We start from the raw sequence: 12,242 nt of genomic DNA, 5'->3' as shown, positions 1-12,242 counted from the left end.
AGTTACCCATTGACACTGTCAGGGTGAAATTCAACAGAACTGCTTTCGGGTAAAGACCTTGCGGCCCACAGTGAATTTCCTAGTGGGCAAAATGTGAGATGTGTAGCTTTTTTTATCTTTGTAGCCATCTTATTTAGGAATAGAATGAGAGGCAGGTTTGCCTGATGCAGCTCCCAGCTTGACTTTTCCCTTTGGCTTAGTGATTTGGGGGTCTCGAGATTTATTTTCCTTTCACAAAGGAGGTTAGGGTGTAGATTGGCAGGGTTTATGTATTTAAAAATATTTCCTTTTTTTTTTTTTTTTTTTTGAGATGGAGTCTTGCTCTGTGGCCCAGGCTGGAGTGCAGTGGCGCGATCTCGGCTCACTGCAAGCTCCACCTCCTTGGTTGATGTCATTCTCCTGCCTCAGCCTCCCGAGTAGCTGGGAGTACAGGTGCCTGCCACCACGCCCACCTAATTTTTTGTATTTTTTAGTAGAGACGGGGTTTCACTGTGTTCGCCAGAATGGTCTCAATCTTCTGACCTCGTGATTCACCCGCCTCGGCCTCCCAGAGTGCTGGGATTACAGGCGTGAGGCACTGCTCGCAGCCTAAAAATATTTCTACTTCTTGTATTTTCTGCTCTTAAGTCACATCATCAGACCAAGGGTCTGGTTAAGATGAACCATAAATGCCAATACTAGAGAAAAGACATCAAGGTGTCCCTCAGGTGGGTCCTCTAAGGAAGGACCTTGAAAGTGTAGTGGTTCTTTTGGATGGAGTCCATAGAAGAAGATTCTGGCAGGGCACGGTGGCTCACGCCTATAATCCCAGCACTTTTGGAGGCTAAGGCGGGTGAATCACCTGAGATTGGGAGTTCGAGACCAGCCTGACCAACATGGTGAAACCCTATCTCTACTAAAAATGCAAAATTAGCCAGGCTTGGTGGCACATGCCTGTAATCCTAGCTACTCGGGAGGCTGAGTCAGGAGAATCGCTTGAACCTGGGAGGCGGAGGTTGCGGTGAGTTGAGATCATGCCATTGCACTCCAGCCTGGGCAACAAGAGCGAAACTCCAACTCAAAAAAAAAAAAAAAAAAAAAAAAAAGAAAGAGATTCTTTCTATCTTAATCTCCTCAACAGGGAGCTCCTTTATGCTTGGATTAGTCTTCACTTCCTCTGAACACAGTAAGAAAAGTACAGACAAACCACAAGCTGAAAGGTCAGCTGTAAAAGGAAATAGGGACTTAGGACCTCAGAGGTTTTAATCATATAGAATTCAGCTCTGTTTCTCAAAGTGATGCCAGGCTGAGATGGTGTGGGCAGTGTGGCAGACTAAGTCCTTTGAGGGGAAGATGGTGAAGCAGGAGCTCTTAAGAAATCCTTAATAGAGGACCACTTAAAAGAAGAAATAATTTGATATATAATTTTTTTAAATTAGAAGGAGCCACTTAAAGTTCAAAATGGGGGAATTAAGCTGTATTCAATAATATGTGTTGAATTATATTTATAAACACATGAGATGGAAAAGGATGAATGAAAAGAGAAAAGAAATAGAGATAAAATCTCCATATGTCATAGTCTCAAGGACAAAAAACCAACAAAAATGCGTGGGTTGTATAAACCAAAAATAAATTCTAAGCCCCCCACCCCACCTCCCTGCCATCTGAATGGACCCCTCCTCTTGGCCAACGGCATTCCAAAGTTAACATGAAAACTAGTTCAGGCCATGCTGGGAAGAGGGAGTTGGACATGACCCATTATACCCTCCTCCCTTTTAATTCAGGAAAAGCCCACCTTCATTAACATCAACACAGACCTTAGGTCTGATCAGAAATGTTTACAGTCTATTCTCTCTGAAGCCTGCTACGTGGAGGCTTCATCTGCATGATAAAATCTTGTTCTCTACAACCCCTTACTGGAACCCAGACATTCCTTTCTATTGATAACTCTCAGCTGATTGCCAGTCAGAAAGAAGTTAAATCTACCTGTGTCCCGGAAGCCGCCATTTTGAGTTGTCCTGCCCTTCTAGATCAAACCAGTGTATCTTTTTTTTTTTTTTTTTTTTTTTTTTTTTTGAGACGGAGTCTCGCTCTGTCGCCCAGGCTGGAGGGCAGTGGCATGATCTCGGCTCACTGCAAGCTCTGCCTCCTGGGTTCACGCCATTCTCCTGCCTCAGCCTCCCAAGTGGGGTTTCACCATGTTAGCCAGGATGGTCTCGATCTCCTGACCTCGTGATCCACCCGTCTCGGCATCCCAAAGTGCTGGGATTACAGGCGGGAGCCACCGCGCCCGGCAAACCAGTGTATCTTGCATGTATTGATTGATGTATTATGTCTCTAAAATGTATCAAAACAAGCCGTGCCCTGACCACCTTGGGCACATGTCCTTATCCTTGGCAAAATAAGGGGAGGGCCTGAGATACCTAACCTAGTCTGGGGGGCTGTGGGGGCTGGGGTTCTGTCCTCACAGCTGGATTCAAGTCTTCTGCAGAAGCGACAGGCTCCCATGAGTCACTTATCCCCTAATGGGTGGCTTCTCCCCTACTGCAGCTGCACATTGTCCATTATAACTCAGACCTTTATCCTGACGCCAGCACTGCTAGCAACAAGTCAGAAGGCCTCGCTGTCCTAGCTGTTCTCATTGAGGTAAGAGCTATTTAAAAAGTTCTCAGGTGAAATTTGAAGCAGGGATGAGACTGGGATTCCGCCTTTTGTTCCATGCATACCTCTTGACAATCAGCTGTTCCTGTATCGGCTCTGTGTCAACTCCAGAGCAGGGGGTATCCTCCTGTAGTGCACCTTTTCTCTTGGCCTGGAGGCAGCACCTTCTGTGCCTGGGCAGCAGAAATGGGGAATGTTCTTTGGTCCATTGGAAACACGGGCCCCAACGTCTAGCTCTGTTGCATAAGGCATGGAATTGCCCGGTTGGGGAGCACCGGTGCTGGAAAAGGGTCATGATACTCCATCTGACCCATCAGATGCCTGAACTCTTGATACAACTCCTGCTATCCAAGCTCCATCCTCTAGATCAGCAGTCCCCAATCTTTTTGGCACCAGGGACCAGTTTCATAGAAGACATTTTTTCCACGGACCAGGGAGCAGGGAGGGAGATGGTTTTGGGATGAAACTGTTTCACCTCAGATCATCAAGCATTAGTTAGATTCCACAAGGAACACACAGCCTAGATCCCTTGCGTGCACAGTTCACAGTAGAGTTTGTGCTCCTATGAGAATGGGAGGCCTCTGCTGATTTGACAGGGGGCGGAGCTCAGGCTATAATGCTTGCTTGCCCACTGCTCACCTCCTGCTGTGCGGCCCGGTTCCTAACAGGCCGCAGACTGGTACCGGTCCACAGCCTGGCGGTTGGGGACCCCTGCTCTATATGGACCCTGGAATGAATTCTTTGTTTATCCCAAGAAACAGGAATGTCTTCTGATTGACTTGCATGTTTTATGTCCGAATGAGGCAGCATGTACCTCATTTCCCAACATGCTCATTGGTCTGACGTGGCTTTTGTGAACTCAGAGCTCCTTAAGTTCTGGGTGACATGGATGTTAGTCACAGACTTCAGGCTCACCTCTGGATCATCAAGAGCACATACTGTACCCCATATCCCAGGACATTCAAGCCCAATGCCTTAAGCTGAAAACAGGACATCCTGAGATGCAAGAAGGCAGGACCATTACACTAACTCCCAAGAGCCTAGTGATCCATCCTAATTGTCCAGTAAAGTGGATCCTTCAGGCAGTGGTGGCAACATACCCACAGCCTTGCCCATCAATCCCGGCTCAGCCTGTCCTGTTCTGTCCCAGTGTAACCTGCCCTGTCTCTGTTCCAGATGGGCCCCTTCAATCCGTCCTACGACAAGATCTTCAGTCACCTTCAACATGTAAAGTACAAAGGTGAGGGGTCCTTGCGTGTATATTCACTCTCTGCTGGAGAAGGAGGTAGTCAGCCCTGGGTGACTTTAAGAAAAACAAATGCAAGGGGCAGGAGTTGTCTGTGTTCACCAGGTTAAGAGGAGCAAGTTGTTGAACGATGTTGCAACCAGGTCCTGGGGTTAGATGACCCTGAAAGGGGCTAGTTCATGTTTCTAGGCTTAGTCACCCTGTTCAGCTGCACTTGTGCCCTAGGGAGGGAGACTGACAGCATCACCTCTGCAACGTGTCTCTCTAGGTCAGGAAGCATTCATTCCGGGATTCAACATTGAAGAGCTGCTTCCGGAGAGGACGGCTGAATATTACCGCTACCGGGGGTCCCTGACCACGCCCCCTTGCAACCCTACTGTGCTCTGGACAGTTTTCCGAAACCCCGTGCAGATTTCCCAGGAGCAGGTAACTGTCGTGCCAAACTCAGCCAGAGTCCACACGGCACCTCAGTCCCCATCATCCCCCATATCATAATCAACGACTTGATTTAGTTTCATTGGCAGCTCTTCAAAACCTCTCCAAATATCACAGTTGTCTGAAAGCACTGCCGAAATTCCAGGCTGAGATTCAAAAGAAGTCAGGCTAGGCAAATGAATACATGTCTCCTAGTTCTTTTTTAAAAAAGAGCTATAAAGCTGCATTTGCTAATATATCCTCAGTGGCTGAGGTGGCATTCTCTTCCCAGGCAGGAGAGAGTCTGGTTCCTTTACAGGGTAGAATAAAGACAGGATCAGATGAAATCATTTAACAAATGGGATTGCAGCAATGACTAAGTGAGGGTCCCTGCCCCCCAAGAAGCTCAAGGTCTAATGCAAACTGGGGAACAAAATCCTTAGCCATCGTCGCTAAAGCTTCTTATTTGATAGGAGATGGGAGAGAAGAGTAGAAGTTTGTGGGATGACCTGCGGGTTAGTGACAAAGCTGAGCCCCAAAGTTAGGTCATCTGAGTTCCATGTCACTGCTCGTACCTGTACTCCACAACCTAAATTCATGAGAAGAAAAATGGCTCCCCAGGAGACGGGGCTGGGGCCAGCACTGCATCCTGGCTCACAGCCCCACCCCAGCTTCATGCGGCCAAGGCAGCCTCACAGCTGCTTCTTTCCTTTACAATCAGCTTCTGCTCTGACTCACCTGGTAAATGGCAGCAGGTGGGTGGACAGGAATGGGGACGTGATGAACCAAGAGATGGATGAAACATGTGGGGAAGCAGCAACATCCTACCCCAGAAACTGCCTTGGGAACGGGTTATGTAATCTATGCAGGTGCATGAAAATGCCATGGAACCTGTAGTCAGATGACCTCTGAAACGCTTACCTCCTTCCTTTATTCCTTCTTATGTGACCATCAGAACAAGCCCCGCGACCCTCTGGTTGAGAGCTGGGCTCTAATTTAAGTTCATGAGAGGAACGCAGTCTCCGTGGGAGGCTAAGGAGCACTCCATCACCCCGGGTTTCCCTCCATGCAGGGCAGATTCCGGGTATAACTGGGAACTAACAGCACTGCCCTTCCCTGGAGTCTCGGGTGCTGGGAAGGCAAACCCAGCGCTGCACAGCTCCCAGTCACCCACTGTGGAGGGAAGCAGTTGTCCGGCTTTCCCGCTGCTTTCTAATATCTCCCACCCAGCCCCACAGAAGCTGGTTCCCGAGGCTTCTTCCAGGTGCAAGAGGTGAGAGCTAGCCTCTTCCCAGGGGGTCAGGCGAGGAGGTCATTCTGCCTGCGGGCTATTTCTGCTCTTGCCCTCAGCTGCTGGCTTTGGAGACAGCCCTGTACTGCACACACATGGACGACCCTTCCCCCAGAGAAATGATGAACAATTTCCGGCAGGTCCAGAAGTTCGATGAGAGGCTGGTATACACCTCCTTCTCCCAAGGTGAGGAGAGGTAGTGCTGGGGGAGGGGGTGTGGGAGTGTGGTGCCAAGACATTGGACTCTTTTGTGTGAATTCAGCTCTGGCACTGATGCCCTCAAGAAGTTGGCTGAGAGCTCCTGGCTGCCACGGGAGCCAGGTGCCTTGTGAGACTAGGTGCGGGGCTCACTGGGGTCCCCCTTCACTGAGTCTTTGCAGAGAAGCAAAAAGCCGTGGCCCCCAGGCAGATGGACCAGAGCCCTCTTTAAGCCTGGGAGTCTTGCACAGATGGGGAAGAGAGAATTCCTTGGGGACTTCTCTGTTCGAGACAATGATCCCTTCTCCTAAGACACAGGATAGGACCCTTTCCATGAGATCAGACTTCTAACTTCCCTCCCTAGGCTTTCTTGGCATCAAAGGCTGCAGCCAGCCTATCTTAGGCCTGGCCGGGTGATTCGCACACCACCACCGAATGAGCAGGAATGTTCCTATGTTAGAGGTAAAACAGTGGGTGTAACCCACATCCATGACTAATGTAGCAGGGCCCGTTAGACAAGGAAGCACCCTTGTGCACCGCATTTTTGTCTGACCTCCTTGGAGCTTGCATAAGCACAAGCACATAAGTTCCCAATTGAACAAAGCTTAATAGCTTGGTTTCTTCCTAATGCTACTAGGGCTCAGGTCTCCCTTTTACAGCTGTAACCAATAACTCCCCAGTAGGACGTTAACCTTTTTCCTTGCTCACTGCCTACATCAACGCTGTTGGAAACTGGGCGTCAGGGGAAAGGGGTGAGGGAGCACTCTCTTCAGATCTCTGAGTTCACTTTCAGGCTCACTTTCTTACTGTAGATTCTCAACTGGTTCCCAACTTGGGAATCTTCATGGCTGGTCTGTGCAGTTCCATTTCATCCCCAGCATCACGTGTGGCCCAAGCAGGGCCAGGTGTTCATATTTAAAGATAACCCGTTCACACCTGCAATCCCAGCGCTTTAGGAGGCCAAGGCAAGCGGATCACCTGAGGTCAGGAGTTCAAGTCCAGCCTGACCAACATGGTGAAACCCCGTCTCTACTAAAAATACAAAAATTAGCCGGGCGTGGTGGCGGGTGCCTGTAATCCCAGCTACTCGGGAGGCTGAGGCAGGAGAATCGCTTGAACCCAGGAGGCGGAGGTTGCAGTAAGCCGAGATCACACCACTGCATTACAGCCTGGGCAACAGAGTGAGACTCCGTCCCAAAAAAAAAAAAAAGATAACCCGTTAACACACTTGTTAGAATCTGCTCTCTTCGTCTCACTGGTGCACTTTTTTTGGGGTTCCTTTCTTATTATATGAGGTTATAACTATCACCTCCTAAACTTAGTTGAACATATGGAGACTGTATTTGGAAGCCCTTTCCAGGAAGCTTGAGAAACTGACCCATCCTTACGGTCAGGATTATGTCATTCTCTGTTTTTTGATGAAGAACTGCCCAAGAATCTGTCTTTTGTGTTTCCTCCTCTCCAGGTACCACTAGTTAAGATCATTTCCCTCTTACCTCAGTTTCTCGGTTGGAAAACAGAATCTGTGAACAATGACCTTCCTGAAAATTCAGAATCCATGTCATGATAACTAACAGTTTCCTTTCTATGAAATGAACTGAGTGCATGGAATTATCCCTGTGTATCTGTTCTGGATACAACGCTATCTTTTCTCATTCTTCTGAGTGGAGAATGTAGTATCCAAGGGTGAAATGGAACTACTTCAACTCTTAAAACCAAAACCATAAAAACTCTGCCAGGAGATTAGGAACTTTGCCCACATAGATCAGGTAGAATTTTGCTTGTGATCCCAGGACCCCATTGCTGGTTCTGTTCTCTGAGCTCAGCTATGCACACCCAGGGAAGGGGGAGCGCAAACTCTCCTTATAGTCAGGAGGCCTAGGTTCAAGGTCTGGCTTTGTTTCCTCCTGGCTGCATGCTGTGGACAAATCATGTCCCTTCTTTGGCCTTGGTTTCCTCAGCCATAAATTGCCAGGTAATCCCAGCGACTCAGGAGGCTGAGGCAGGAGACTCGCTTGAAACCGGGAGGCGGAGGTTGCAGTGAGCCAAGATCATGCCACTGTACTCCAGCCTGGGTGACAGAGTGAGACTCCATCTCAAAAAAAAAAAAAGCAAGCCAGGTTGGATTAGGTGATCTAATGTCCTTTCGGTGCTAATATGTTGTGATGGTTAAGTGGACACTAACAACTGCCCATCCTGACTTTACATTGCAGGGACAGTGTTTGAGGGCAGTTACAGAGGATCGGAAGAAACCGGGCAGGAACTTGACTCTGACATCCAAAAGTAACCCCCACTTGTAATGATGGACTGTGGCACTGGGGATAATTAGCCATCTTCTTAGACCAGCTTGTGTCTAAGCAGCTGCTGGTAGTGGGACAGTTCGGGCAGGTTTGTAGCCAAGTGCTTCAGTAGATTCTCCCAGTCTGGATGGGGGAGCTTGAGGGGCCTCTAAGAAGAAGTCTGGAGACCAGCTCCCAGCTTAGGACATCAAGATCAAAGCCCAAATGCAGCGTTGCCCCTGCTTTTCCTGCATGGCTTGCCCAGAGCTGGTGCTTCCACAGGCTCAGGCTGGAACCAGCTTTCTCCTCTGAGTGAGACTCTGTGGCAGTCCAAGGAAAACCTGTCCATTTAGAGGCTGATTATAGAAGCTTGGCCAGAATTCTCCCCTCCCTCTCGCTTCCCAAAGGCACAGGCAGCAAGTAGGGCTGCTTTCCAAGGAGAAATGAGGAGGCAGCCCCACAGGGGTGGAGGCCCGAACCTCATCTGCCCAGGGGGCTGCATTCCCGAGGCCCCTCTCACCCAGCTCGGAGCGGGCCTCAGACCGTAACATGATGTTTCAGGTTTATGGTGTGAGACTTTGTCCGTGTGAACCGTGAGCAGTTTGGACTCAAATTGTAGCCTCATCCACTGAGGCATGTTTGTAAATAGGGTCTGGCTTACTCAGGGCTTTCTCTGGAAGATAACAACTATAGAGTCAGAAAATTCTGCCAGGAGAAAACTGACGCTTAAAAACTCTAGGCGTCAGGATGGCCGTCTAGGATGGCCGGGTGTGGTGGCTCATGCTTGTAATCCCAGCACTTTGGGAGGCTGAGGCGGGAGGATCGCATTAGCCCAAGAGTTTGCGGCTGCAGTGAGCCACGATCACACCACTGCACTCCAGCTTGGGTGACACAGTGAGACCCTGCCTCTTAAATAATTAAAATGTAAAAAGGAAAACAATTCCCTATGAGAGAAATTACATGGACTTTGGGGAAAGATTTGAAGTTTAGCCAGGTTGGGACAATTGGGACTGAATCATTTAACTTAACCCTGCTATTTTCCTTGACTGTGCTTAGAAAAGGGGTACAGGACCTGGTTTCTGTCTTAAGAGGTTTATGGTCCAGTTATACCTTAGCCTGGGGTCAGAGCTTCTCAACCTTGGCACTATTGACAACTTGGGCAGGATAATTCTTACGTGGGGGGTGTGCTGTGTGTTGTAGCATTGGCAGTACCATTGGTCTCTACCCAGTAGATGCCAGCTGCACCTGCCCGGTTGTAACAGCCACAAGTGTTTCCAGACATTGCCAACTCTGTGCAGGGAGGAGGGGCAAGGTTTCCCCTGATGGAAAACCACTGCCTCAGGGTTTCTGTGGCCCAGAACTCATTGTTTTTGCTCATATCATAGGAGTCTACAGTTTTATATCACATGCCCTGGTCTTCATTCTTTTATGGCATGAGCATTTCAGTGTGATGATGGTTATCCCTGAAACAGGAAGGCTGAAGTTACTGAGGCAGAACAAACCAACCCAAGAGAGACCTTGTTCCCCATCTTCCTTTAGAATTCAAGTATAGATTCTTTTCACATGATTGGGTAAGACCAAGAGACGTGGCATGAGAGAGAACGGTGCACCCTTAGGAGTGTACAAATCCTTCATCTGGGCACAGATGCCTCTGAAGTAGCAACTTCTTCAGGATCCCCCCTTCATTCTTTTTCTCCCTCCCTTTTGTATGAGTTTTTCTCTTTTGTATGCTATGTTTCTTGTTGTCTTTAGTTAAAACATCCACTCTGTATGGGAAAGTGAAAGTCATGCCAGGCACTTTTTTCCATTCTTAAAAAGTGCCTCTTCCAGTGGCCAGGTGTGGTGGTTCATGCCTGTAATCCCAGCACTTTGGGAGGCCAAGGCAGGTGGATCACCTGAGGTCGGGAGTTCAAGACCAGCCTGGCCAACATGGTGAAACCCCATCTCTACTGAAAAAAAAAAAAAAAAAAAAAAAAGAAAAGTACAAAAAAAATCAGCCAGGCGTGGTAGTGCCTGCCTGTCACATCTACTGTGGAAACTGAGGCAGCAGAATCACTTGAACCTTGAAGGCAGAGCTTGCAGTGAGCCGAGATCGAACCACTGCGCTCCAGCCTGGGCGACACAGCGAGACTCCATCTCAAAAAAAAAAAAAAAAAAAAAAAAAAAAAAAGTGCCTCTTCCAAGTAACAGATGGAAGATTTGAGCTGAAGGAGAAAGCAAGACGTGTTGTCCTCAAGGTGGGCCCCTGGGAGGGGACACGTCCTGGGGTCAGTTCGGGTTTCAAGTCGGGTGCTCTTAGCGGAGAAGGGGAAAGATGGCAGAGGCAGGTGGACATCACAGGGCCTCAGGCTTAGGGCTTTGGCCTAGTTCTTGGTTCCTTTGAGTTCACCTCCTCCTAGCCAGTGGCACCAACACTGGGCCCAGATGCTGGGTAATAAAGCAAGAGCCCATCAGACAGAAATGCTAACACCATCTAGCCCTGTGTTCAACGTGTCAGGGCCATGGAAACTTGAGGGACGAAAGGAAGCCAAGAAGTTTCTATAATCACATCATTAGTGGGCTTGCTCTGAGCAACTGCATGTCACCCACCAGAGCCAGCTGAGGCACGCTCAGACGAGGGTGCCAGGTGGTCAACTGCAAGGGCAAATCTATAGTCGTGCAATTAGGATCTGCTTAAGCATAGACCTGGGCAGTTTTATGGAACCTTAAAAGGAGGGAGAAAGAAATCGTACATGGCTAAGATGGCTAATTATCTAATTTTTTGAGGCTAGAATGCATGTGTTGTCATTATTGACCTTGTATTTCTTAAAGTTTCTATTTATAAATAAAAGCTATTAGCTGGAAGAATATCATCGATTCTCCCAAAGGATCCAAATGATTAGCCAGCATCGTTTCCACCTTTGATTGCTGGCCTGGGTCAGGGCAGTCAGGAGCATTGGTCCAAGGTGCTAAGAAGTGAGGTACTAGTCCCTTTAACATACCACATGTTTCCTGAGCACAGCCCGAGTTATGCGCTATGGGGCACAGAAAACCCCAAGGTGGGTGTCATCTTGCTGGTAAACACAGCCTGTGGCACAGGGCAGACTATGTTCAGGAAAGACAATGGGGAAAGAGGCCGGGCAGAAGGCTAGACCCACCCTTGATGACGGGGCCCTAGCTGGTCCTTCCACATCATCTCCCCACAGCCCCATCCCTGCTCTCTTGGCCTCAGCCCCCAAAACTATAGGGCAGATGCTTTCAAGCACACACACTTGATGTCTGAGATGCCCCCTCCCTCCTCCACCTGGAAAATTCTTTCAGGACCCAACTGTAATCATGTCCTCCTGGAAGTCCTCTCCATTCCCCCAAAGGTGACTTAATCTCCCTCAGTGCAGCCAGAACCACTTCTCCATCACTGTGATGTTACTTGACACACCATAGAGTAATTATTACCACACAGCGAAGACAAACAGAAAAATAACAATATGTATATATTATACTCATACTACAAGCTCCTTAAGGCCAGGGATGATTGACGTGTTACTCATTTTTATGCCTGACATGGTGCCTGGCGCTCATTATAAACTTGTTGAAAGAATGTCCCTGACCCATCTCCAGTTCCCTCCCCTCGCCAGTGTCTTCTCTGCAGAATGATTGACACATAAGCCTGGCCAGTTGTCGCCTTTTAGTTTTGTTGTCTTATTTTCCTATGGTCTCCATTTGTTAACAGTGTTAAAAATCAACCCATTTGTTTAAGAAAAATTAAAGATCAGAACTTAGCTGTCAGTTTTGAAGGTCTGGGAGGAAGTTGCCTAGAGATGCTGTTGTACCTTCTCTGGCTCTGGCTTGATAGGGATCAAAGGCCCCCGTCCTGCCACCCATTCCTTCAGCAGGGACAGTGAAGGCAGCTTAGAGTGCCAAGCACCCAGTGCCAGCATTGTAACCTGCCCCTGAGGCTCTGGGATTTAGGCCCTTCAGATCAATGTGCTATCTGCAGGGCCTGCATTCCTGCAATCTACAGGCAAAGCCATGGTTGTATAAAACCAGTTCCCCCATGTATTCCGGTACTATCTTGTTGGCAGATTTTTTTTTTTTTTTTTTTTTTTTTGAGACGGAGTCTTGCTCTCTCGCCCAGGTTGGAGTGCAGTGGCCGGATCTCAGCTCACTGCAAGCTCCGCCTCCCGGGTTTACGCCA

The 12,242-nt window shown here is 48.5% G+C and overlaps 1 protein-coding gene across 2 annotated transcripts in view; it reads left to right on the top strand.

The window, feature by feature from the left end:
* The window catches only part of CA12 (carbonic anhydrase 12), a 60,640-nt gene that overhangs the window by 39,672 nt on the left and 8,726 nt on the right, over positions 1-12,242 (top strand). For both annotated transcript variants that reach the window (XM_050796012.1, XM_050796011.1), the window contains exons 5-8: positions 2,530-2,625; positions 3,817-3,880; positions 4,155-4,312; positions 5,651-5,777. In XM_050796012.1, the coding sequence (XP_050651969.1) occupies positions 2,530-2,625; positions 3,817-3,880; positions 4,155-4,312; positions 5,651-5,777 (445 nt within the window). The remainder of the gene's footprint in view (positions 1-2,529; positions 2,626-3,816; positions 3,881-4,154; positions 4,313-5,650; positions 5,778-12,242) is intronic.

The sequence above is a fragment of the Macaca thibetana genome, chromosome 7 (genome assembly GCF_024542745.1).
Source record: "Macaca thibetana thibetana isolate TM-01 chromosome 7, ASM2454274v1, whole genome shotgun sequence".
In the NCBI taxonomy this organism is placed as follows: domain Eukaryota; kingdom Metazoa; phylum Chordata; class Mammalia; order Primates; family Cercopithecidae; genus Macaca; species Macaca thibetana.
The sequence above is the reverse complement of the archived record's forward strand: the minus strand, read 5'-3'. Positions and strand labels throughout refer to the sequence as shown.